Source organism: Peromyscus eremicus, chromosome 17 (assembly GCF_949786415.1).
Source record: "Peromyscus eremicus chromosome 17, PerEre_H2_v1, whole genome shotgun sequence".
In the NCBI taxonomy this organism is placed as follows: Eukaryota; Metazoa; Chordata; class Mammalia; order Rodentia; family Cricetidae; genus Peromyscus; species Peromyscus eremicus.
The window spans coordinates 49,249,471-49,272,790 of NC_081433.1; the positions used below are offsets into that span (position 1 = coordinate 49,249,471).

General features: G+C 43.7%; 1 protein-coding gene across 4 annotated transcripts; it reads left to right on the forward strand.

Annotated features, from left to right (window-relative positions):
- The first annotated feature begins 1,698 nt into the window (after positions 1-1,698).
- Mfap3l (microfibril associated protein 3 like) lies at positions 1,699-18,933 on the forward strand. Of its 4 annotated transcripts, none has more exons than XM_059244313.1 (3): positions 1,699-1,716; positions 3,278-3,708; positions 17,588-18,933. In XM_059244313.1, the coding sequence occupies exons 2-3, from the start codon at positions 3,411-3,413 to the stop codon at positions 18,517-18,519; spliced, it is 1,230 nt and encodes a 409-aa protein (XP_059100296.1). In that variant the 5' UTR covers positions 1,699-1,716; positions 3,278-3,410; the 3' UTR covers positions 18,520-18,933. The 4 variants fall into 4 exon arrangements, with proteins under 4 accessions (XP_059100296.1, XP_059100295.1, XP_059100294.1 ...); XM_059244312.1 differs by lacking the exon at positions 1,699-1,716 and adding an exon at positions 2,129-2,323; XM_059244311.1 differs by lacking the exon at positions 1,699-1,716 and adding an exon at positions 2,129-2,284.
- The last annotated feature ends 4,387 nt before the right edge of the window (positions 18,934-23,320 follow it).

Below are 23,320 nucleotides of genomic sequence, written 5' to 3' on the forward strand. Positions count from 1 at the left end.
AGCTGAAGCCCTGCTTCCAGCCGCTGTTCTACACTGACCCTGTCAACATACAACCACCCTGAGGAAAGGAAACCACAAGTTAAGCCAAGTGAAGAGTCACGGCGGGGCCTATCATGCCTCACAGCTGGCACTATCTGCCTCGGCCACGAGGTTTGTAAGCTGTTGACGCCGGGACAAGGAAGGCATTAGACTCTCCAGGAAACTATGGAGAAAATGCTTTTCCTTCTTCTGGAAAACAAACAAACAAACAAGAGTGGCCTGCTGATATTATCATCAGTAGTTACCTCTTCAGGTCGATTGTGTTTGAAGCTGGTGCCATCATCCCCGCCCTTGGAGAGGTCTCCATCCCCTCAGCAATAGGCTTAGCATCCTGTGTGTCAGAGGCATGGCAGACTCTGCAGGTGAGTGAGGCAGATGGTCCTGTCGGTACGGTATAGGCAAAAGGGTAAGATCTCAACATCGGTGGAACAGAGTAAGAAGTTTTGAAATAGACCCATCCGTATACGATGGCCTTTGACAGGAAGACAAGGTAATCCACTGGAGAAAAGACCAGTCTTTTCTACAGATGGGTGCTAAGACAACTGGATAGCGTATGGGGAGATGACCCTTAGCCCATTGGAGCTATGCTCAAAAACGTTAGACTAGACCATAAAATGCTAAGACTGGGAAGGGGTAACAGGGACCTTGAGGTGAGAAAAGCCACTTCATCTTATTTATTGTGACAGTTGCATAGGTTAAAATATAGACCTCAAATGGGTGAGGATTAACGTATGTGAATTATACTACAGTGAGTTGAATGTTTTCCAGTTCCCTTCCATAATGTTCTCAGTGACTGGCTAAGATGCAGGCTCCTTGTTCTGACCTGTGAAACCCATCAGTGGCGGTCAGAGCCTGCCTTACTCCCTCCCATCCTGCAGCACCCCCTCCCGGGGCGCTTTTCCTCAACCAGGATCCTGCCTTTGCTGTTCCTTTTTAACCAGAGTTCTCTTCCCTGGGTCTTGGCGTTGATGGTCCCGGCTCAGGGGTCACTTTTTCGGTGAAGTCCTCCCTGACTCCCTGACTTAGGCTTGCCCGTCACAATGTGTTGGTCTCTAAACATGTGTCACACGTTGACATCCGTATTTTCACCTGTAATGATGAACTAATGAGGAACCCTAGGAATTCACTAAATTGTAAGAAATGAGGACAGCATGACATAGGGGTTGGGCATGGTGTGGTTCAGGTCTGTAGTTCAAGCGCTGGGGATGCAGAAGTAGGAGGACTAAGAGTTCAGAGCCATTCTAGGTTATATAGTGAGACTCCGTCTCAAAAAACCTTTAAATGAGAGCCGAAAGTGCAAATCATGGAAGGAAACTCTTGAGAAAGAATAATTAATAATACCCATTGCCACACTATTTTGGGTAGAGGAAGATAACCACTTGGCAACAAGGAGTGATCATTGGTCTTAACCAGAGGAAGTTCAAGAAAGAGCAAGTAAAATATAGAAAATGACGGTATGGAGGGGATAGGGCATGTAAGGAACTGGGCATAAGCTACAAGATGCTTTCCAAAAGGCAGAGCAATGGATAGTGGGGGTTTAGGACCTGAAGCACTGGTAGAAGGGACATGGTCTCTGCTGTTTTAAGATTAGAATACCACTGGGTTGAGACACTTGATTCTCAAGCTGATGATGTCATAAGCACTATGGAAAGACAATACTGAGCCAAGGGAGTGCAGGTAAACAGACTGCCAGATGCCACCAATGCCTGGCAAGAGCTAGAGATCATGCCTTCATTATCGTAGTAATTATATGGTTGAGCAATTCTTGCCAACAGTCTGCCTCCTGGGTGCAGAAGTAAAGAGGACAAACAGTTGGCTTGATCAAGGTCACCTACGAGCTGAATAAATGTGTCATGAGGACAAGGAGAGAAGACACTGTAGACTGTGGGTCTCTGTGGTTGGGTCTGAATGAAACATAAATAAAACATAAAACTCCTGTATGGGGAGAGACTAAGAAAAAAAAAAAAGGGCCAGAAAGCCCAGTGGGAATCAGAAAGGATCCTGAAGGATGGGAGACTGCCGCTAAAGGTGCTTTGTTTAGAACCTGAGAATTACTTGGAACTTCAGAATTTAGAATGTGGACGATGGGTGTGGCTGGAAGAGTAGCTAGCGGATGAAATGGAGGCTAAAGGAATGAGTAAAACTTAGATCTTAGACGCAGAAGAACCCAACATGTCACCCTGCGCATCCTGATGATGTTACTCAGCCTCGGGAAGGCAAATGCAGATCCAAACCAGGGAACTCCGTGAGTGGCCGTTAGTGAGTATGTTCACAGTACCACAGAGTATGTTCACAGTAACACAGAGTATGTTCACAGTAACACAGATGAGAGGGGAAACTACATGCCGTGCATAGGGATGAGGGAGTTGGGCGGTGTATGGAAGCTATAATGAGGAGTTGTGAGAACACCAGACTGCTTCTGGGGGAGTCCTTCCTAATGCTGGCAGAGTCTGAGCTGGGACCAGTGAATGGTCCCTGGAAAACATGTGTTTTGTAAAGGAAGAAGGAACCCTTAGGTTATCATGAAGACAGGAGGTGGGGTAGAAGGAAATCTTATAATACTAAGAGAAAAAAGTATAAATAGAGAAGTAATGTAAAATTAAAAAGTAATGTAAATTAAGAAGTAATGTGGCCGGGCGGTGGTGGCGCACGCCTTTAATCCCAGCACTCGGGAGGCAGAGCCAGGCGGATCTCTGTGAGTTAGAGGCCAGCCTGGGCTACCAAGTGAGTTCCAGGAAAGGCGCAAAGCTACACAGAGAAACCTTGTCTCAAAAAACAAAAAACAAAAACAAAAAAAAAAAAAAAAAAAAAAAAAAAAGAAGTAATGTAATACTCAGGTATGGTGGTGCATGTTTATGATCCCAGCACTTAGGAAGTAGAGGCAGGAGAATTGGGAGTTCGTGGCTATCTTCAGCTATATAGCAAATTTCCAACCAGATTAGGCTATCTGAGATCTTGTCTCAACAACAACCAAAAGACAAAAACAAACAAACAAAAATTAAGATGATATTAACTTAGCATAAGAAATATATTTGTTCTTACTGTTTTAATACAGATATATAAATGTATGCTGTTAAGATTTCTGTCCTATAAATTAATATTGGAGCATGAGAATATGTGTTTTGTTTAAGAATGATATAAGCTAATACCGCATACCTTAGCAGATTGCTATTACTTTGCAAGTTTTATTTAAGGTATCAATGTTAATATCTGTGCATATATGGTTTTTCTTTTTTAGCAGATTCTTGATCAAGTACTTACTCCATGGATCCAGGCCAGGTTCGTCCCATGGCCTGCCCTGAGCAGCGTACAGTCTGAGAGAAGATTCCATCGGCAAAACCATCTCTTGCCTTACGGAACAAGCAAAGAAGATGGACCTACTGAGGAGCCATCTGACTGTGTGCTTACCACCTTCTGTGCCCTTTTTAATCCTAGTCTCCACTCTAGCAACCGCTAAGAGTGTAACCAACAGCACTTTAAATGGCACGGACGTGGTCTTTGGCTCTGTGCCTGTCATCATTGCCAAAACTGACCATATCATCATCAAGGAGGGGAGCAGCGCCTTGATTAACTGCAGTGTTCGTGGCGGCCCTGACCTAGCGTTTAAGTGGTATAATTCTGTTGGCAAGCTGCTGAAAGAAGGGGAAGAGGACAAGGAGAGAGGAGGAGGTAGGTTTCAAAGTTCTGCCTCTTGTCGTAGATTATAAACCGGGACTTAAGAGCCCATACCCTAGTGTTGGTTGTCCTCCTACAGGTCACTTAAAAGTTCCGTCCTGCCTTGTTGTGCAAAGGCATGAGAGAGGCCATATACTCTTAAGGGTTCATGTTGTAATTTAATTCATTTTTCTGCTCTTTGACTCAGAAGACAAAGGGCAAACATGGATGTCTTTGGAAAGACCTCTTTGGATGATACGCTGTAATGCACTCAAGACATTATAGAGCGTAAGAGTATATTCCCTGAGTCTATGTTCCATTTCTAAGACTTGTGTTTCCTCTCCTGGGATTGGTTCCAATAAGCAGCAGAACAGTTGTTTATCATTAAATGTCAGTTTAACTTGTTGACTGTGGATTTAATGAGCAACTTCTTGAAGTGTCTGTGCAAACTCTCAGCTACCTGCTGAGTCCATTCCACGCTCCCGGGGACCTGGTTGAGGTCAGCGGTGGGAAGGGGGCTGGAAACCTGGGGCTGCAGATGAGACACTTGGCATTTAGTGAAGGAGTTTTTGACGAAAAGATGTGAATCCTCTTCCCAAGCTCTGAGCTTCCTTCACCAGAAACTGCATCCAGAGACAGGCTTGTCCAGAGGCACCTGGAATCTCCTCTTCTTGTTTGAGATGTGTGAGGTGATTGTGTGAAAACCCAAACAGGCTCTGATTGATGAGAAGGAGTTAATCTGCTTGGTTCGGCTTCTGACTGGGATGAAGTAGTGCATTGGAGGTGGGAGGATACAAAGACCGTTGCTCAGCAGCAGCCCTCTTCCCCTCCCTCCTTTCCGTTTCCCTCCCCGCTCCTTAACCCTCGAACCAATGAACAATCCCCAAATGAGTTTCTGCTTCAGAAAAAAAAAAAACACCTCCATATTTAATCTCTTCCCCTCATATTATCTTAATTGCTCTTCAAACAGAGAAAGTCAAATGCTTTGCATCTCCTTAGGAGGTTCTTACGGTTGCACGCTTCTGTTTCACAGTTATGTCCCCAGTGGGGAAGGCTGCTCGAAGTTCAACTGCCAGGGATGTGCCTCCTGGCTGTTATGCTACTGCTGGCATTGTTTGGCTTAGCCAATCACGACTACACCGTACAGGATAGCTGCTTCCCTTCAATCAAAATATTACATATAATAAACCATGTGGATGTTTAACCTAGGCAAATGATAGCCATTCCCCACCAACTCACATTGTGCTGTCCTAGGAATTCTAAGGTAGAGGGGGCTTTACACACATAGCCATCTGAATTCCCTTCACTGGAATCTGCCTGAGGTCCTGCTGTCAATGAAATGGCTGTGACTAGAACCTTCACTACTGACAGGGGAGAGATGAGGAACACCACCCCTTCTTCCACAACTGTAAGTCAGAAGGATAACACCACACCAGTGAAGGGAGGACAGAAGCATGGTAACACACGTGCAGACCTCAGCAGGTCTCTCTGCAGGGCTGGGCAACTCCTAGGGACATCAGGATGACAGAATTGAGAGGACTCAACAACTCCAGACCTCAATCCACCTTCCACAGGGACCCTGAAGCACAGGTTGCTCCTGGGTATTTAAAGAGGGGTCTGTGCACTAAACTGCTGAGTCCTAGAGAGGAAGAAAACTATGGTAATCATGTAATGCTGGAGCCTACATTTCAGTCACATCATTTTGAATGTCGTTCCAAAGTTGTACCCTACTGCTTCAGAGAAATACGCAATGCCTTCATTGCAAAGGTCTTTGGGACCGTGGAGTCAGTCTCAGCAAGTAGACACGCTGGCTGGCCTTCTTCATCAGTATGTAAAGGTGGTTGAGCTATACTAGATGGTGGTTATATTTGCTTTAATTTTATTTTTGCTTGTGGAAGCTCAAACGGCCCATTAGAATACCATATCTTTAGACTCGACTCTATCAGCAGCTTGAGAATTACAGCATCAGATTGCAGTGCTCACATCTTCCCTGAAGACTTGCTGATAAATCAGTTAACTATTTTAAATCTTATCAAAGACGATGTCTTTTCAACTTTTAAAAGAACTCATGATACCAGTACTTGATGTCCCAGCTCAGCTCTTGTAATTACAATGTGTAATAATAGTCATTTCAGCGCATAAGCCACATGGGGAAATGGAGCAAGCGTTACACCTAACAAGCAGGCAGAACATGGAAGCATCAGAAAGAACAGAATGCCTCAGGAAATATTAGCACTGCTGTGTGCTGTGTCCGAGGGTGGCCTGGGAGAGCGCACAGTCTTTAATTTCTCATTGCTGATGGAGTAAATGCCCATTTTATAACACAGATGTAGACTTGTGTTTTCTAGCCAGAACACTGGAAGTGTAAACCGAGCAGTGTTTCATTTGCAACTGAGCCAAAGGGTGAGTGAATACAGGGTGAAAATCGTGCTAATATCCCATTGCTAGGACTGCACATAGATACATGGGGGTAATTTAGGCCAAATGAATGGAATTCAGAAAATCTTCATTAACAGCTATTGCACATAAGCCTGGGCACCGAGTTATAGGTATAACTTCTAATCCTTCTGGTAAGCATGTAAGTGAGGTGCTGTCAATCTTCAAGGATGCAGATGGGAAGTCAGAAGGCTGGAGAAAACATACAAATGTTATAGTGCAAAGCCAGTTGGTGTTGCTTTCTCTGTGTCAGACCAGAGTCCGCTTAGTCTCAAGGTCTCAACCATTGGGAAATACTGTGGAGCATCTGGCACAGCTAGAGCGAATGTGGGAAGAATTCCTGCGTGGAAGAGACCTTTTAACTACCATCATCCTAGTTAGAGTCAGGATCTTTGTGCCATAGGCTGCAAGTGTCATGCACACAAAAATGTGTTCCAAGTCATAGTCAGTTTGCTCACAGGAGCTGATTACCACTGACTTTGTGATTAGCCCGGAAAAAAACAATTTCCTCTCTTGTTTAGGCTGAAAAAGTGAGCTAGCTGTCATGCATGGTGGCCCCCTGTGCTAGAGTGAATTTCCCGTCCTGGTATTGCAGCAGCTGGTTTATTCGGCTTTCCCGGTTCTTCTCACCTCATTTCCAGAGGATCAGGAAGTCATCATGTGTAATCCATACGGTTTTGAAGTTCACTAAAAGAGTGTTTCGGAGGGTGGATAGTGGATGGTCCACCAACCGTGTACAAGAACTCACTCTGAATTCAAACATGCATGAGCTCAAACAGCTGGAAATGCACTGGAGATGAGTAGAAATGTCTACTCATCTGGGAAGTGTTATGAAAAGTCCCCAGTTACTGCAGATGCACTAATTATCTAATTATTGCACTGTGCTTTCTTATTGCAATGTTAAAACATTTCAATTCACTTTAGCACCTCCATCAGAGAAGTAATAAGCATTTCAAGGAAGTTGACCTGTACAAGACCCTGGAAATAGAGATGACAATTTTTCCCTTTAAATCCCCTTCTTTAAAATCTACTTTTTGGGTGGATGTGTTTTGCATACTACCCTGTCTCCAAAAACAATTAAGAATTTTCTTGCCTAAAGCACTCAGGAGAAAATTGACCAGAGCTACCTTTACATTGTTCCGCTGTTTCACAGATTCTTCTGGTAGACTGGAAATGCCAGTTCTGCAAAGTGTAGTCAGCCAGGTTTCGAAAGTGCCATTTCTCTCCTCTCTGCTTTATCAAACACACATGCACACGCACATATGCATGCAAGCATGCGCACACAAACACATAGGTATGCACACACATGCATGCACAAATGTACACATGTGCATGCACACCTATACTACATATAATGTGCAGTATATGTAACATATAGGGGACCAGTTCTTACAACATCAAATACAAATAGTCCTTTACCGTCAGTGGAAAGTAGGAACTCAATCTACACAAACCTCCACAAATTCTCCATTTAGCACATTAAATGCCTGAGAATTTATGAACACTCCCAAAGGCGTTAAACCACTTTTAGAGCAATTGCAGTGGCGAGCACTTCTAAGCCCCAGTTTTCTCTTCTGTAAACCAGAGAGAATCATTCCTTTACTACCAAGCCAGACTTGCAAGTCTTGAGTAAATAAATACTTGTCTGTTAAATGCTTGGCATGGTACCTAGAACTTACAAAGCTCACAGTAAATGACAGCTGCTATTTTTGTTACTATTCTGTTCTGTCCTCACAATAATATATTTCAAGTGCTAAAATCTCCATTTCCTAATATAGAGTCTTTTGTAACACAAAGAATGTTCGGATAATTTCTCCCTTTTTTTGTCTCAGTTTTCAACCTCAAAAAAATTACTTTTGCGGGGCTGGAGAAATGGCTCAGCAGCTAAGTGCATTGGCTGCTCTGACAAGAGACTAGATTTGATTCTGAGCACCCACATGGTGGCTCACAACCATTTGTAGCTCCATTTCCAGAGGATCCAATGCCCTCTGCTGGCGTCTGCATGCACCAGGCATTCACAAGGTACACATATATGCATGCAGGCAAAACACTCATATACATAAGCCAAAAGAAATTGAACTTCTTTAAAATTTATCTTTGGCTGGCAAGACAAGACAGTAGATAAAAAGCACTTACCTTGCAAGCCTGACAACTTGAGTTTGAGCCTCAGGAACCTACAGTGGAAGGTGCGACCCAACTCAAGGATGTCCCCTCTGACCTCCACGCATGTATTGTGACACACGCACTAATAATTGCCATATTTTTTCAGTAAGTGCAAAAGATAAACATTCCCTTTAATGCTATTTGAAATTCCAAATTATTTCAACATAACCTTTTGACAGTTTAGTGGACATTCACTTTTGCGTACAAAGTACCCATGATGGCTGATACCTTCCTTCTCCTACAGGCAAACTATATGGAAATTGCAAAGTATATTCTGTGCAAGGTAAACTTTCCACTTTGATTGTACGTGTATGGGTATTCAGCTCCTACTACCCCCAAGAATCTATGTGGCCAATTCTGAGACAAGTTTGCTTCTTGTAAAGGGGATCTACAGGGGAGCCCACTCTCATTGTCCAATGGACAAGAGTCAAGGATGCTGCTCAAAAGCCAGCAATGGGCAGAAGAGGTCCTACGACAAAACAGAATTACCCAGCTCCATGGGCCACTGTGCCACTATTGAGCAGCCTTGCTCTTACCCAAAGAGACACTCCCCACTCACTAAAGAAACCTTCTGAAGTAGACCTTTGAGGCAGGTCTTTAAACTCAGTGTATTTTCCCAAAAAGGGGGTCAGTTAATGGTGTTTGGGTCCATGTTAACGTTAACCCCCACCATTTGTGTGTTTCTTTAGTGAATTATGCTTGATTTGGGAATGTAAGCCCAGGCAGCTAGTCTTAGCCATGAAAAGACTCTTTCAGATCCATCTAACATGAGAATGACAGCTGAGATCCCCCAGATGGAAGTCACTTTCATGAAGCAAGTGGATTATCCTCCTGTATTGGTAAACCATGTGGAGCTGCTCTCAGAAAAAGCTAGCATGCATAGAAGGACATGCTTGGCACTTTTGTTAAAAATTATCATATCAAATTAGCAAGAGGATCAGGTTGTTTTTTTTTTTTCTCATTTGCAAGGATATAAAGGCAGCAGGCTCTTTTCAGATATTAATTGGTCTAAGCAGGACAGAAGTGCCGATTTGAACAGCAAAATCCTTCCACCCCGCCCTTCCTGCGCTGATAGCTGAGCTATTATCCCAAGGCACTTTTGCTCCGTATGACACAGGTAATAAGCTTATTAGAACGGCCCCAGCACTCTCTCTGAAGAGGACTCTTAGGGAGGATTGAGGGGTGGGGATAAGACCTCCAGAGGGCTTGCAGCTTGTAGTGTTTGTAACCCGACTCACACAGTGACTTCAAGAGTCTGTCATCTGTCGTAGAGGCCGGGGAACAGGTGCAGCCGTGGAGTTCTAAATTTGTTTTCAATTATATTTTATAGAGAGGCATGAGATCCTTTCTCCTCAGCAGTCTGGATTTCGCACAGCAGAAAATGTGTGTCCCATTTACAGGCACAAACACATGGGTTGTATGCCTATTTGAAGACTCAGTGTAATGGAATACTCATTGAAGAGACTGTCTTTTTTATATTTGCATAAACGTACATTTGAGTGCTCACCACCTGATCATTTTTATGTAAATTAGTTTCAAAAAATAGCATGCTAATTTTGTCAGATTGAACCCTCCTCCTTGCGAGGTGGGGATGTGTGGAGCTCAAGAGTCCACCGTACCCAAGGATTGGGAGCAGAGTTTTAATCTGTTTGCCCGACTCCCTGGGGGTAGAGAGGAACTACATATCAGCCAGGTCATGCATACATGCTGCTAAGGAAGAAACTCCTTCCTTCAAATAAATAGCCTGTGTATGGCCTGAGAGCCTAGTGTTTCTCTTTAATGCTCAGCCATGGGGAAAAAACAAAAAACAAAAAAGCAGAAAAGCTGCAGGACTGGTGTTTGGAGACGCTAGCTGTGACCACCTACTGGATCTTTGTAGGTTGATGTCCTCACTTTCCTTGTGGCTCTTTACCTCTTTAACTTGTGGACGATGTTCATTTCCACGCATCGGTGGTCTGAGCAAATATTGGTGAAATTATTAAGGCAACTCCATGTAGTTAAAAGGGAGGTTTATTTTGTGGGGGTAACTCACAAGTGAAGGGATAGGTAACAGAGTCTAGGAAAGGTATAGCGCAGTCTGGCGGCGGTGTTCTCTGGAGAACTCTATTTGGTCTACAGCCAGCGTCCAGGGTCCAGGAACCAAGAGACCTGGTGCATCTGGATCTTGGGTCTTCAGGGTCCTCTCTTGGCCCCACCTTGTAGGCGTGACAGTTACTGAAGCCTCAATGGGGGTTGGAACTTCCAGATCAAAGCTGGAATGGCTACCCACTACAAGCAAGATTGTCCACGAAGGTGCCAGATAGTTGTAATGGTGCCATGTGCTGGTCTCATGTTGAATCACAATAGTGCCTGCCTTGGGAGGGTTCCTTGTTGCTTATAGGTTTAACTCCAATTATGTAATGTTGGTTTTAAAAAGTATATGGTGCTGGTTACCGTTAGAGGTCATGAGCCACAAGGCACGACAAAACCCAGTATCAGAGCTTTATTAGGAGGAAGAGGGGAGACAGAAGAGAGCGTGGCCAGGCCTGGGAAGAGACACGTGAGCAGGAGGGGAGGGCCAGAGAGCAGAAGAAAGAGGAGGAGTCTGTGTCCGGCTTTTAAGGATTCCCCTGCACATGCGCAGGTGGGCTTACGGAGCTACGCCACGCATGCACAGATTGCGTGACCTTGCTTAGCTGCTGAACTGCGCATGTGTGGTCATGCAGCTCGGGGAATGGCAGAATCCTAGCATGTAGTTCTGTTGATCTCATAGGTCTACTGTCCTATTGGTGTGACATTGTGCTGTAACTCACGCACAGGCCTACATGCCAGGATCACGGTCCCAGGCTTATCAGGCCTTGGAACCAAGGTGCAGCTTCTCCTAGAGACAGCTGGAAGGGAAGGAATGTTCTGGAACTATACCCTTCCCCAGAGGAGAGGAATTCTAGGAGGAGATATAATCTGAGCAAGACGCATTATTATTAGTCTGAAAATGAAATTTTTTTCATTGCCTTGATTTTTTTTTGTCATGTTTATTAGTGTTTGCCCATTGGTCAAGGGGCTTACCTGATTTGATAAATGGCAAGAGGTCTACAGGAAGGTTATAGAGGCTTCCAATCATGCTTCCAAAAGTTCATCCAACCAGTATAACCTACCTGCCACAGGAGGAGTGTCCTTCTCTACCTTCTGAGAAATGCAATTCGCAATCATTGCCCTCCTCTTTATTTTGGCAACATGAAAAGTGAAAGTTAATCTTTTAAAACAGGGCTTTGAACCCTTTAAGTTTAATGATGGTTTATTTCATCAGTCCTGGCCAGAAAACTCTGATACTATTTCTGGTCCTTATTTCTTATAAATTGCCTGTTTGTATATATTTCCCTATTCTTCGTTTGGATTTTGTCTTAACTCATAAGGTGTTGTTGTTGTTGTTGTTGTTGTTGTTTTGGGGTTTTTATTGTGTTGTTTTATGTTTCATAGTCATTAAGCATTTGTCTGTCACATATTCTAGAATTTTCTCCCAGTCTGTAACTTTCTTCTAACTTTTCCGTGATAAGTTTTTATGATTCAAAATATGTTCATTTGGTGGAAAATGTGATCCATCAACATTTTCCTTTATAGTGTCTGAAATTCTTTTAAAAGCCTAGAAAAGGCCTCTGTCCCCCAGGTTTCCAAAAGTTTTATGCCTTCAATTAATTTCATAGTTTTAACTTTATATCTTAAGAGTGCTTGAATGGATGTTTATTTATTACATAAGGCAGAGATTTACATGCCTTCTTTCCAATGTCCAGTCAGCCCAAAGGTCTTTCTCCAGTGATCTGAAATGCCTTCTTACTCTTAAAACTCTTAGTTACTTTGATCTGGACTTTCAGATTTTTCTTCTCGGACCTAATCAGGGTCAGAGATAGCCATTCAAAGCATGAGATGGGCTATGAGGGTGAAGTCAGGCAGGGGGCTCAGAGTGAGGAGAGGAGTGGTGTCGGCAGAGAGGAAGTGGTAGGGGCCCTCTCTATTAGAAGAAATGTGCATGTTGTGTCTGGAACAGTCAAAGTGAGATGCAGAAGTAGAAGGACCCCCGTGCTCCTGCTCTGCTATGTGTGATGAGGGCCCCCTGCACCCTGGCCTGGAGTCCTTTCCAGCCTGTCTCCATCCGAGCCCTGCTTCAGTTTTATACATGGTTTGTCAGCTCAGCAGCTCATGCTGTGCTCTCTCTTGCTCCCTCCCCCCCCCCCGCCCCCGCTGGCCCTAAGAGTCTCCTCTCTGTGCCTTCATTCCCTTTCCCCCTGCTGCCTGCCCCTTGTCCACATGCCTTGGCACTTGGCACACAGTCCTAGAGCTGTCTGTTGGAGTCTTCTCCCTGTGGGGCCCGGATGATTTTTTTGTAGTCAGGAATCGTGTCTTACTCATCTTTGTATGCTCATCGTCTAGCGTGGAGCCTGGTACACAGACCATTTATTCAATGATATCTGTTGACTGAATGAGTGGGCAAGATAAAAGAGAGCCGCTGCCCTTCTGAAAAATGTCAGCTCTGTTGTGAAGCCCAGCACACGTCCTGCGGCACAGCTCCAAACCCACATCTGTTAGCTCTTCTCTTTGCAAAGGAGAGGTTGTCACCACATGCTCATTCACACGTGAGAGATGCTCGCATGTCTGGAGTTCCTAGGGGAAGACAATGACAGATTGCTAGGTGACCACTAATCTACAATCATGAATGTGTCTGTGTCTTACCCTGAAGCCTCTGAGGTACTGTCACTTTGCAAAGCGGCACCACCGGGAAGAAAGAGGATGGAGAGAAAGAATTTGGAATTTGAGGGTAGGGGCTACAACCTGAGCTAGACACAGAAAGTGGGTAAGAGGGGGAGTGCAAATGAGCGCTAGGAAAGGCTCGTCATTTGGTCTTGTGTTATTTTCAGGAGGCAGAGTAATCATTAACAGTCTGCCCTTTTTATTGCCTCCAAAAGCATCGCTGGTGAGCTGTCTTGGCTTCCGCTGCTGACACTTCAGGTTTTTATTTGCACTGAAGTGGTACGGCTTCATGAAAATTCAGCGCATAGCTCTGACATTCCCACCAGCTACAGTTTAAACCGCTCGGCAGCAGCATGGTGTGTGCCCTGCTTCGTATTCATGGCACTGAAGATGTCCTGTGACAGTCACTGTGGGTGTCCGTATGCCTTTCACGTTCCGGCAGCCAAAGTTGGGCCCCTTCCAGCCTAGGTCTCAGGGAAGGGTATCCTCGCAGACGGAGGTGGACGGGCCCTTATAGCACAGAAAGGATGCACTCCATGTTGCCAGCTGGGGTCTACCCTGCGGAGATGTTTCTTGAGCCTGGTCCAACCTGATGGAGGAAAACCACCAAGTAGAATTCATGACATCTTCCTGGTTTTCAGGTCTCTATGTGTTAAATGACCGTGTACACATATATTTTTCGCTAATCAGAGGATAAGCTGAGGTTAAGTAGAATTTGGAGACTTAGTGTCCAGAAAAGAGAGAACTTTAGCAGCCAAGAGAAAGAAACAGATACTCTTTGAGATAATCAGAACCTTAGTTCATCTGACAGGAGCACTGGAAGGTGTGTGTGTGTGTGTGTGTGTGTGTGTGTGTGTGTGTTAGTGTGTGTATGTGTGTGTATTGGTGTGTGTGTGTATGTGTTGGTTTGTGTGTGTATGTGTGTGTATATGTGTAGGTATATATGTGTGTGTGTGTATTTGGGGTATGTGTGTGTTGGTGTGTGTGTGTGTGTGTTAGTGTGTGTATGTGTGTGTGTATTGGTGTGTGCATGTTGGTTTGTGTGTGTGTATGTGTGTGTATATGTGTGGGTATGTATATGCATGTGTGTATTTGGGGTGTGTGTGTGTGTGTGTTAGTGTGTGTATGTGTGTGTGTATTGGTGTGTGTGTGTATGTGTTGGTTTGTGTGTGTGTATGTGTGTGTATATGTGTGGGTATGTATATGCGTGTGTGTGTGTGTGTGTGTGTGTGTTGGTGTGTGTGTGTGTGTTGATGTGTGTGTTTATATGTATGTGGGGGAGTGTGGGTGTGCATGTGAGGGTGTGTGCGTTTACAGGCTTCCACTATTTGGACTTGTTCTGTGATCTGGTGACGGAATGTTAATCTAGAGCACGTGTTCACTTTACTGTCGGACACACAGGCAGGACCCTGAGTGCCACTGATATTAGCTGAATCCGTAAAGCAAACATGTTGTTGGCTTTCAAGGACTAAATTGGTGTGCCGTGTCCTCCTAGGATGGACTAGGAAATTGCGGGTGGAGGGTGGTAGTCTGTTATTTAACTACAATGATGGTTTAAAAAAAAACACTGTTTGGGGATCACAAGATATGTATTTATATTTGTTTTGCCTTACAGTTAAGTCACAATACTCACTTCGCATATATACGTTTGGGCTTCAAACTCTAAAAGCAAACAGGGCCTGGAGAGATGGCTCAGTGGTTAAGGGCACGGACTGCTCTTGCAACCCAGGTTTGGTTCCGAGTACCCACAGGATGGCTCGCAACCACCTGGAACTCCAGTTCCATGGTCCTGACTCCCTTTTCTGGCTTCCTTGGGCTCGGCAACGGACATTGTGCATATAAACTTATGCAGGTGTATACACTTACCCGTGAATAAAAAGCTTTTGTAAGAAAAAGTAAGTGAGACTTTTGTGCTGGAGAAAGCATCGAAGAGATGTCAGTTTGAGGAATCATAGTTCTGAGCTATGAACCATATTTGTAAGTTATCGGCTACGTGCTAGAAGACCAGTTTCCCAGAATGAACTGCAGTTATCAACAAATTGGCTCATGTTTGATTCCATGCTCCTTTTAACAATACAATAAGACACTTTCAAAGTATCTGCCTGTCTGAATTTAACGGCTTGGCCTCAAATTAGATAAATGAGGGTCAATAGAAAATTTAAAGTATGTCTGGAAAAAATACAAAGGTCAAATTCAAAACATCAAAAAATACTCACTAGAGGAAAACACCCATTCTTTGTAGCTGCTGTGTGTTTTTACACTTTCTTTTTCTATGAAAGTGGTTCCTGTTCAAGCATGGGGAGAAAGCTTCTGTTTGTATTTCCTGTTCTCCTGCTTTCTCCTGTCCCAAGTGCATACTGCTCCAGCTTTGTGATGATAATAATTTCTCCAGGTAATGGGTGAAGAAAGGCCGTGGTGTGGAGATAACTAAATTGACCCTTCTCATCTCTCACTCTCCTCCATCAGAAGGCAGGCAGATAGGAGAACACCTTCCCAGGCTGTTCTGAAACCCAGCACCTTCCATGCAGAATAAACTGTCCATCCATGGGAGTCTTCCCCACCCCTCACCCCCATGCCTGCTGTAGTCTACACGAAACATGCCCGTTCTAAGAAAATAAACTGATAAAGCAGCTTCCCTGGCCTCCAGTCATTGTCTATGCAGCTACATCTGCGGCAGAAAGATTAAAATTCATGCTCAGGGAATGAAAGCTTGCCTGAACTGCCTCCGAATGGAGACTCTCACAGGCCACATGCTGGGTTTGCCTGTTCCCACACAGTCACTGGAAACTGACATCGCTGGACTCTAAGCCAGAGCTTTCTACTCTTGGGGGAAGTACACTGGCTGGATTGTCAGAGAGGAGGGTTAGTTGAGGACACCAGGAATCACTCTTCACATGTGTTCTTTCAGAAGGCAAAGAAGTGTGACAGTGTGGAAGGGGAGGCCTCCTGCCCGCCCAGTCCCTGCAGGGAGCAACAGGGAGGTGCTGGAAACCCAGGAAAGTACCACATTGGTGAATATAGCCTCTGTAGGCATGTCCGTTGGCTTAGAAGACACCAGGCCTTCTCATGCCTCAGACAGCAGTCCTTTGAGACCCTGACCGTTTATGAGCTCGGGAACTTACCAGTGCTGGGGTTTGAACTCAGGCCTTGTGAATGTGAGGCGAGTTCTCTGCCCTCAGGAGTAGCTGAGCTAGTCTCAGCCTCACCAGACTTTTAATTGCAAATGAGTCACTACCGTGTTGGGGAGAGGCAAGTCGGATACATGGCGATCGCAGACACTTAAATCATCCAGCCTCTCAGGAGGCTCCTCTGGTTGGTTGGTTGGTTCAGAGGACAAGATGCCTTTTCTGAAAACCTATCTGCCCATTCCTTAAAACTCCCGAGAGACTTAGCTTGGAGCTTCATTGCTCTCTGGGAGACGACATGAGGTGGGTGTTAAGATTTCATTTTTGACTCTGATCCGATACTTGGAAACCAAACCTGATACCCTACTTCACAGAAATCTTGAGAGCTGCAGGGAGGCAGGCTGGGAATTCATCCCATCCCACTGGATTTAGAACGTCATTCCCAGGCTAGTTAGTGTAAGGTCGTATTGTTCAAAGTGCCTTCTCCTTGCCAGGCTTATCATCATCCTGGTGGGCTTCATTCATTTTCAAGGCTAAAGCTAGTTGATATTAATTTATATTTGACCTCCGAATCCTCGCTGACAGCTTATAACTCTAAACAGTATAGATACTTCACTGTGAATTCTCAAAATTAATGACATAAATTATGTTTAATTAGCCGAAGTCATAGAAGGATAATATCAGTCCTGAATATGGGTCACCCAAGCAAACCATTATGACTTAATTGATTTTCTCCAGGTTTTATGTTGAACCCAAAATGCTTTCCATTCTCGGAGCTCTTACTTCCTATGAGGTATGTTCAGTGGAGTCCTGCTCACAGGCAAGCTACGAAAGCACAGAGTACCTTAAGGAACTCTTTCTTAAAAACACTGTGTTTTCCGGATTATTTGTCTTATCTTCCACCAGGAATTGGAATTCCACACTATAGTGTGGAATTAACAACATAACCTTGTCTACTGAGGAAGTCACACTCCTCTGGGGACATTGCCTCTGGGAGGCTGCCCAAACTCCAGTGAATGTCCCCACACCCACATGGACACAGACACCACTGATTGGATGGAGGGGATTATTAATAATGACCTAGAGAAGGAGGGCATGAAGTTGGGAGGGAGGGATATGGGGCAGTGGGACACCAGAATCTCGGAATGCAGCTCCCTGGGAGAGCACTTGTCTAGCATGGGTTTGAGCCCTCTCACCATGAAAAGAAGGAAGGGTGAGTTTCGGAAAAGCATACACCTTTTCAAGTACCAACCTGTGCACTAGTTACATATACTACTTCTAAATAGTTAACCTTGGGGAAATTGCTCAAGTGGGACTTTATTGCCCGTAACATACGGCCAGTATTAGTGTTTCCTTGCAGTGTTGCAGAGGGGATGGGTGGGCATAAGATTGTGTGGCCACGGAAATCATATACTCTCCATTGAATTCTCTTCCTTCCCTTCTGACAGGAAAATGGCAAATGTTGCATGGCGGCCTCCTGAACATCACCAAGGTGTCCTTCTCAGACAGAGGTAAATACACGTGTGTGGCGTCGAACAGCTATGGCACCGTAAACAACACAGTGACCCTGCGAGTCGTCTTTACCTCTGGAGACATGGGTGTGTACTATATGGTTGTGTGCCTCGTGGCCTTCACTGTCGTCATGATCCTCAACATCACCCGCCTGTGTATGATGAGCAGCCACCTGAAGAAGACTGAGAAAGCCATCAACGACTTCTTTAGGACAGAAGGGGCTGAGAAGCTGCAGAAGGCATTTGAGATCGCTAAGCGCATCCCCATTATCACCTCAGCCAAAACTCTAGAGCTTGCCAAAGTGACCCAGTTCAAAACCATGGAATTTGCCCGGTACATCGAAGAGCTTGCCAGAAGTGTGCCCCTGCCTCCCCTCATCATGAACTGCAGGACGATCATGGAGGAGATCATGGAAGTGGTTGGCCTAGAGGAGCAGGGGCAGAATTTTGTGAGGCATACCCCAGAAGGCCAGGAAGCCGCAGATAGGGATGAGGTCTACACAATCCCCAACTCTCTGAAGCGAAGTGAGTCCCCCACCGCCGACTCAGACGCCTCGTCGTTGCATGAACAGCCCCAGCAGATTGCCATCAAGGTTTCGGTTCACCCGCAGTCCAGAAAGGATCATGTGGATGACCAGGAGGGCGGACAGTTTGAGGTCAGAGATGAAGAGGAGACAGAACCGTCAGAGGAACACTCCCCAGAGACTGGAGAGCCTTCGACAGACATAACGACCACGGAGCTGACGTCCGAAGAGGCGTCACCTGTAGAGGCACCAGAGCGAGGCCTGCCACCAGCACACCTGGAAACGACAGAGCCAGCAGTGACATGTGACAAAAACACCTGCATTATTTATGAAAGCCATGTCTAATCTTAACTCTGAAAAGCTATGCATATCAAGAAAAATCAGGGGCTGCTCCTTGTAATACAAATGTAGTATGCACTTGCCGCTAAGCCTTACCAGGAGACTCTCATCCCTTAGAAGGAGTGATGCCCCCGTGATAGGGAAGACACCTGCATGGAGTTCATATGACTAGACTCACCCCGGTAGGAAAAGACGTGAGAAGTGCTGGGGCACAGAACTGATAAGATGGGGCAGAGGTTTGTCTGTCCATGTGATCTGAATTGTAGAGGCCGTTCTCTGCCAAATCTCTTAATTGGCGATGTCCTTTTGGCCAAGAGTACACTCTTGTAAGACATTCTGAGTTCAGGAGCCCTGTCTAATGCACACTGCATTGCTTTTCTTTGGAAAATTATAAGTCTGCTACAGTAGCAAATGCTCATACATGGGTTTGTTGCACTTTCTTCTCAGTTTTAATCATCACGGTTCTTTTATAGTAGAGTAGTTGTTATTATATTAATATTAATTGCTCTTTCTGACGGAGCCTTTCATGTCACCTTTGTCCTTCTTTTTGCTTAGTATGTTTACCTCAGAGTCTTGGGTGTCAGTCACTGACACGGCTGATATCTATGTCATTTGTAATGCTCCAAAGTAGTTATTACACTTCTCTTTTCTAATTTTCTCCTTAAAAACAAAAACAAAAACCTGCACACCTATGTTCATACACTTTTTGTTTCCAATGAAGCTGCTATTGTGAAACTGAGAAAAACTTTGCCCCCAAATAGCACTTTAACAGTCAAATAAAAAAAAAAAAAGTTTAGCTGTCCAGTTCTGAGAGAATTTAGGTGAGCGCAGCTTGAGGTGAGGAGCAAGATTATAAATGCTTAGATATACCCACAGCACTCATGAAAATGGTTTTCCATGGAAGTGCCCTCGCCCTCCAGATGAAGACAGGTTCTTTACCTGGAAGATGTATTGCTTCCGAAGACAGAGGCATTTGGTGAATTCCTGTAGGTACAGCATGTCTGCTTCCCAGAAGGCCTTGCAGGGCCCTTAGGATGCTGTTCAGCTCAGCACTAGACCTAGGGCAGCAACTAGCCACTCTGTGAAGAGTGTAGCCAGGTCCCCTTTAGACTGCATGCTTAACTTGTTGATTGTCGAAAGGCAACTTGCAAAATTAGGATAATGACATAGAGGACTTTATCCTGAAGTGATTGGATTCTTTGGCCAAAATGCAGTGTGTAAGGCAGCTTGATATTAGAGAACCAAGACAATCCAGCCATCCATAGATTTAATTCTTGACTGTGCCAACAACCAACCAGCTGCCAGGCTTTTAGCAAATCTGGGCCTTGATTTTAAAACCCCTCTCTGTAAGAGAGGGCAAGCTGGCATGAGCTCTGAGTGTTGCTCTTTTTCCATGGCATCACATTCAGAGAAAGAACCCAATAGTAAAACTTTTTCTTTTTATTTAATTTTTTTTTTTACTTTTTTTCACAATTGTTTTAAAGATTTTTGTTTTCATCTCTGGGTTCCCATGCCATTTTGATGCCCTGTTACTTACTCAAATGAAAGAGATCATAGCATCTTCAACAAATTCTGGAACTTTTCCCCTCCAAAAAATAATGTGTCCCACTTCTACAATTTAGATTTAATGATAAGAATGATGAGTGCCGTGATTTTATTTTCAGACACAAACAAGGGAGACTGAAACCTAAAAGAATGTATCAGAGTCAAGGCCATCTCAAGGGTGATGAGTGTGACAGGCTTGTGATGTCAGAGGTCGCATGGGTCATCAGAACAACCCCAGATGTTTAGTAATCACCCCTCTACCAGAGGAAATGTCCTTGGACATCCTTTCTTACTGAGGCGTTGATCATTTCATTTGAGTGTGAATAGAATATGCAAGTAATGGTCAGTAGCCTAGATGACCCCTCGAAGCTCATTTAGAATCTTGTGGAAAGTCTTCAAACTGTAATAACCCTTAAGTCAATAGGAACAGCTTATGTGGTACATACTTTACTGTGGGTGCATCTGTAACTGAGGGTAGCAGGGTTGACTATACTAATGACCATGACAGGGTTATAGACAATTCATGTGCAAAGCAATCTGACGGGATTTGGAGTTTGACCGATTTCCCCTTTAAGAGGAATTCTTTATTGGCACCTAGTTGAAAAGTCTTATGGGTCACCTGAAGAAACTTGTAGCCTGCATCCATAAGGAGCCAGGACTTCTTGTGGGGCTCTCTGGTTCTATAAAGTCACATTGAAGAAAAGTTTTAGTCCCAGCTCTTGCAATATACAGATTCCATGACTGTAATGGAATTGACAAATGCTTACTTTTGACATAGATACCCAGAGTAACAACAGGGACTGACTAGTAAATCTTCTGTGATGATATGTGAACTCTGTTCTCCTCAATTCTCAGTTCATCCAAGCCCATGTGCAGACTTCCCCATGGAAAGTGGAGGGCAAAGTATCCATGCCATACAGACACTGATTAAGGATAATAAGCTAAAGTAGGCAGATTTAGCAAGAGCTAAAATATATGACCAAAGAATGTGTCCAGATTGATTTTGATTCTTTAGACTGAAGTGGGATAGAAAACAAGTGGATGATTTTCAAACCTCCCTCTTTAAGGTATCAAATGTTATCGGTATAACAGTATCCAACCTTAAAGGGAACTTGGCTTGATATGGAATTTGTCCGTCTGGAAATTCTATGCTCTTGCTGCCCCTCCACAGGACCTTCCCAAATGAGAACAGCCTCATACTAGAATATGAAAGGTGGAAGACCTCATAACACTCGGCTGATAGTTTCCCCAAAACAGGGAACCATTCAGGTTCTTAGAATCATTCATGGAGTTCCATTGAACACAGATGCACACATGCTTGTGCACAATGGACTTGTTTGGAGCACTTTTAAAAGCTCAACACTCAATCCCAACCTATGTATGTCCTTTGGGTCTTCTATAGTCATCCTTTAAAAAAAAAAATCAGTTTCTAGTTTCTGAGTCATCCTAGTCATACCTCTAGCAATTTTTTTCTTGAAATTCTGAAAATGATTCACATACATATGCATATTTAATTCTCTTAGATGGTCTATAAACTTGGATGGTATTTATTCTAAATGGGAAAAATACCCAAAATTTTATATGGGGGAAAAAATCTATGTAATTTATAATGTTTTGTTTTATATATTTATATTTTCATATCTTTAGGGCATATCTGTTGTTCTCATCTTTTTTGTACATCACAGTTGGCAAAAAGAAATGCTAATACTTGACTAAAATCTCTAGGAACCAAATGTGATCTATGTGATACATACTGTATATAAATTGCTCTGGAAATATCTGAATGTTCTCACCCATGCCAAGCATTGTTGCTTCGTGCCATTACGGCCAGAACGTCTGGGGTGCTCATGAACATTACTTTTTCACAGGGAAGACTGAAAGGCCGGATAGCCCACTCAATGGATTTTGGAATCTCTTTTCCTTCTTTATCTTGTTTGTTTCTTCCTTAACTGGACACGTCCTTGTGAAGGGCAAATGGGAGATGATGAGAAAGGAACGTGAATGAATCTAGTTATGAATGTGTAAACCACATTAACAGACTGAGAACATGCATTAAATCCCATGCCTGGGTTGTCATTCCCTGGTGACGGAGCATCTCCTTAGCTCTGTGGCACACAAAGTGTAGAGCATGAAGAATGCTTGCATGTTTTGAATAGGCACAGTGGATACGCAGTGCAGCCGCTCTTGGGGACTATGGGGACACCCATCTGGCACTGGAAGAAATGTTTTAGAAAAACAAGTCAATTATCTTTTCTTTCGTGGTTTGAAGGAGGATGTTTATTCTGTGTTAGAGCCTTTAAATGGCAGTCCCAATGGTTAGCTTAACTGGGGATGTCCGTGTTTTCATTTGATAAGAAATGGAGCATTAAAGTCTATTTCAAACACTATTTTTTCAGCACATTCTTGACTGCTATTCTTCATGTCTTCACGCATCCTCTCACCACCCCTCCCCCCAAGTAATCCCCATTTCTATTGTTACTCCTTAAACACTTACTGAAACTCTTTAACTATCAACCAAACTTCATTATATATTCACACACCTAGCTTTGAACATCAGTTAACTTTAAGATATCGATTTTACATTTCACCGTTAAAGCCTTCAAACCATTAACAAAATTCATTTTCTTAATGACCTCTTTATGATTTCTTCAGAGATTAACAGGTCTTGACAAAACAAATCATTTATTGGTAAAAATCATCAAATAGAACAGAATTACTTATATTTTCCAAAAGGCTAGGTATTTGACTATTATACAAGAAAATCTCATGTGAGAAGGATGCTCTTTAAATGACTTTTTTTCCCCTCAAATATAAATGTAAAGGGGCTAACGCTGAGAATGCTTCAATCATTAAAGATAGATAGAATAAAAGTAGAAAGGAAGTCATTCTAAGAATATTATGGAATAAATTAATTTTATTATTTAACTAATTATAAAAGCCTCAAGATGTCTCTTTCTAATATTACAGAACCACGAACAGTGAGTTCATTTCAGAGAATATGTTTGCATCTATGTTTGGTTTACTGTGCTTCACTAGTTCTGAACATTCTTTGTGAGACCGGAAATGAGATGGAAAAATGTGTCAGGAAGAAATACGAAATCATTCAAAGCTATAAACAAATGACTAAGGTATACGTTGATATCACTGTAGTAAGGAGAAAACATGATGTGTGATCCATCCTGTAGTCTGATTATTGCTTCAATAAAGGGTTTACACAGGTGTGTGGCTCATGTGTCATGTCCCATCTGAAGGGAACGTAATT

Bases quoted from the DNA above. Each gene is read 5' to 3' on its own strand.
- Mfap3l (XM_059244313.1), top strand. From the start codon at position 3,411: ATGGACCTACTGAGGAGCCATCTGACTGTGTGCTTACCACCTTCTGTG. The intron at 3,709-17,587 runs GTAGGTTTCAAA...CCCTTCTGACAG, and splicing joins GGACAAGGAGAGAGGAGGAG to GAAAATGGCAAATGTTGCAT.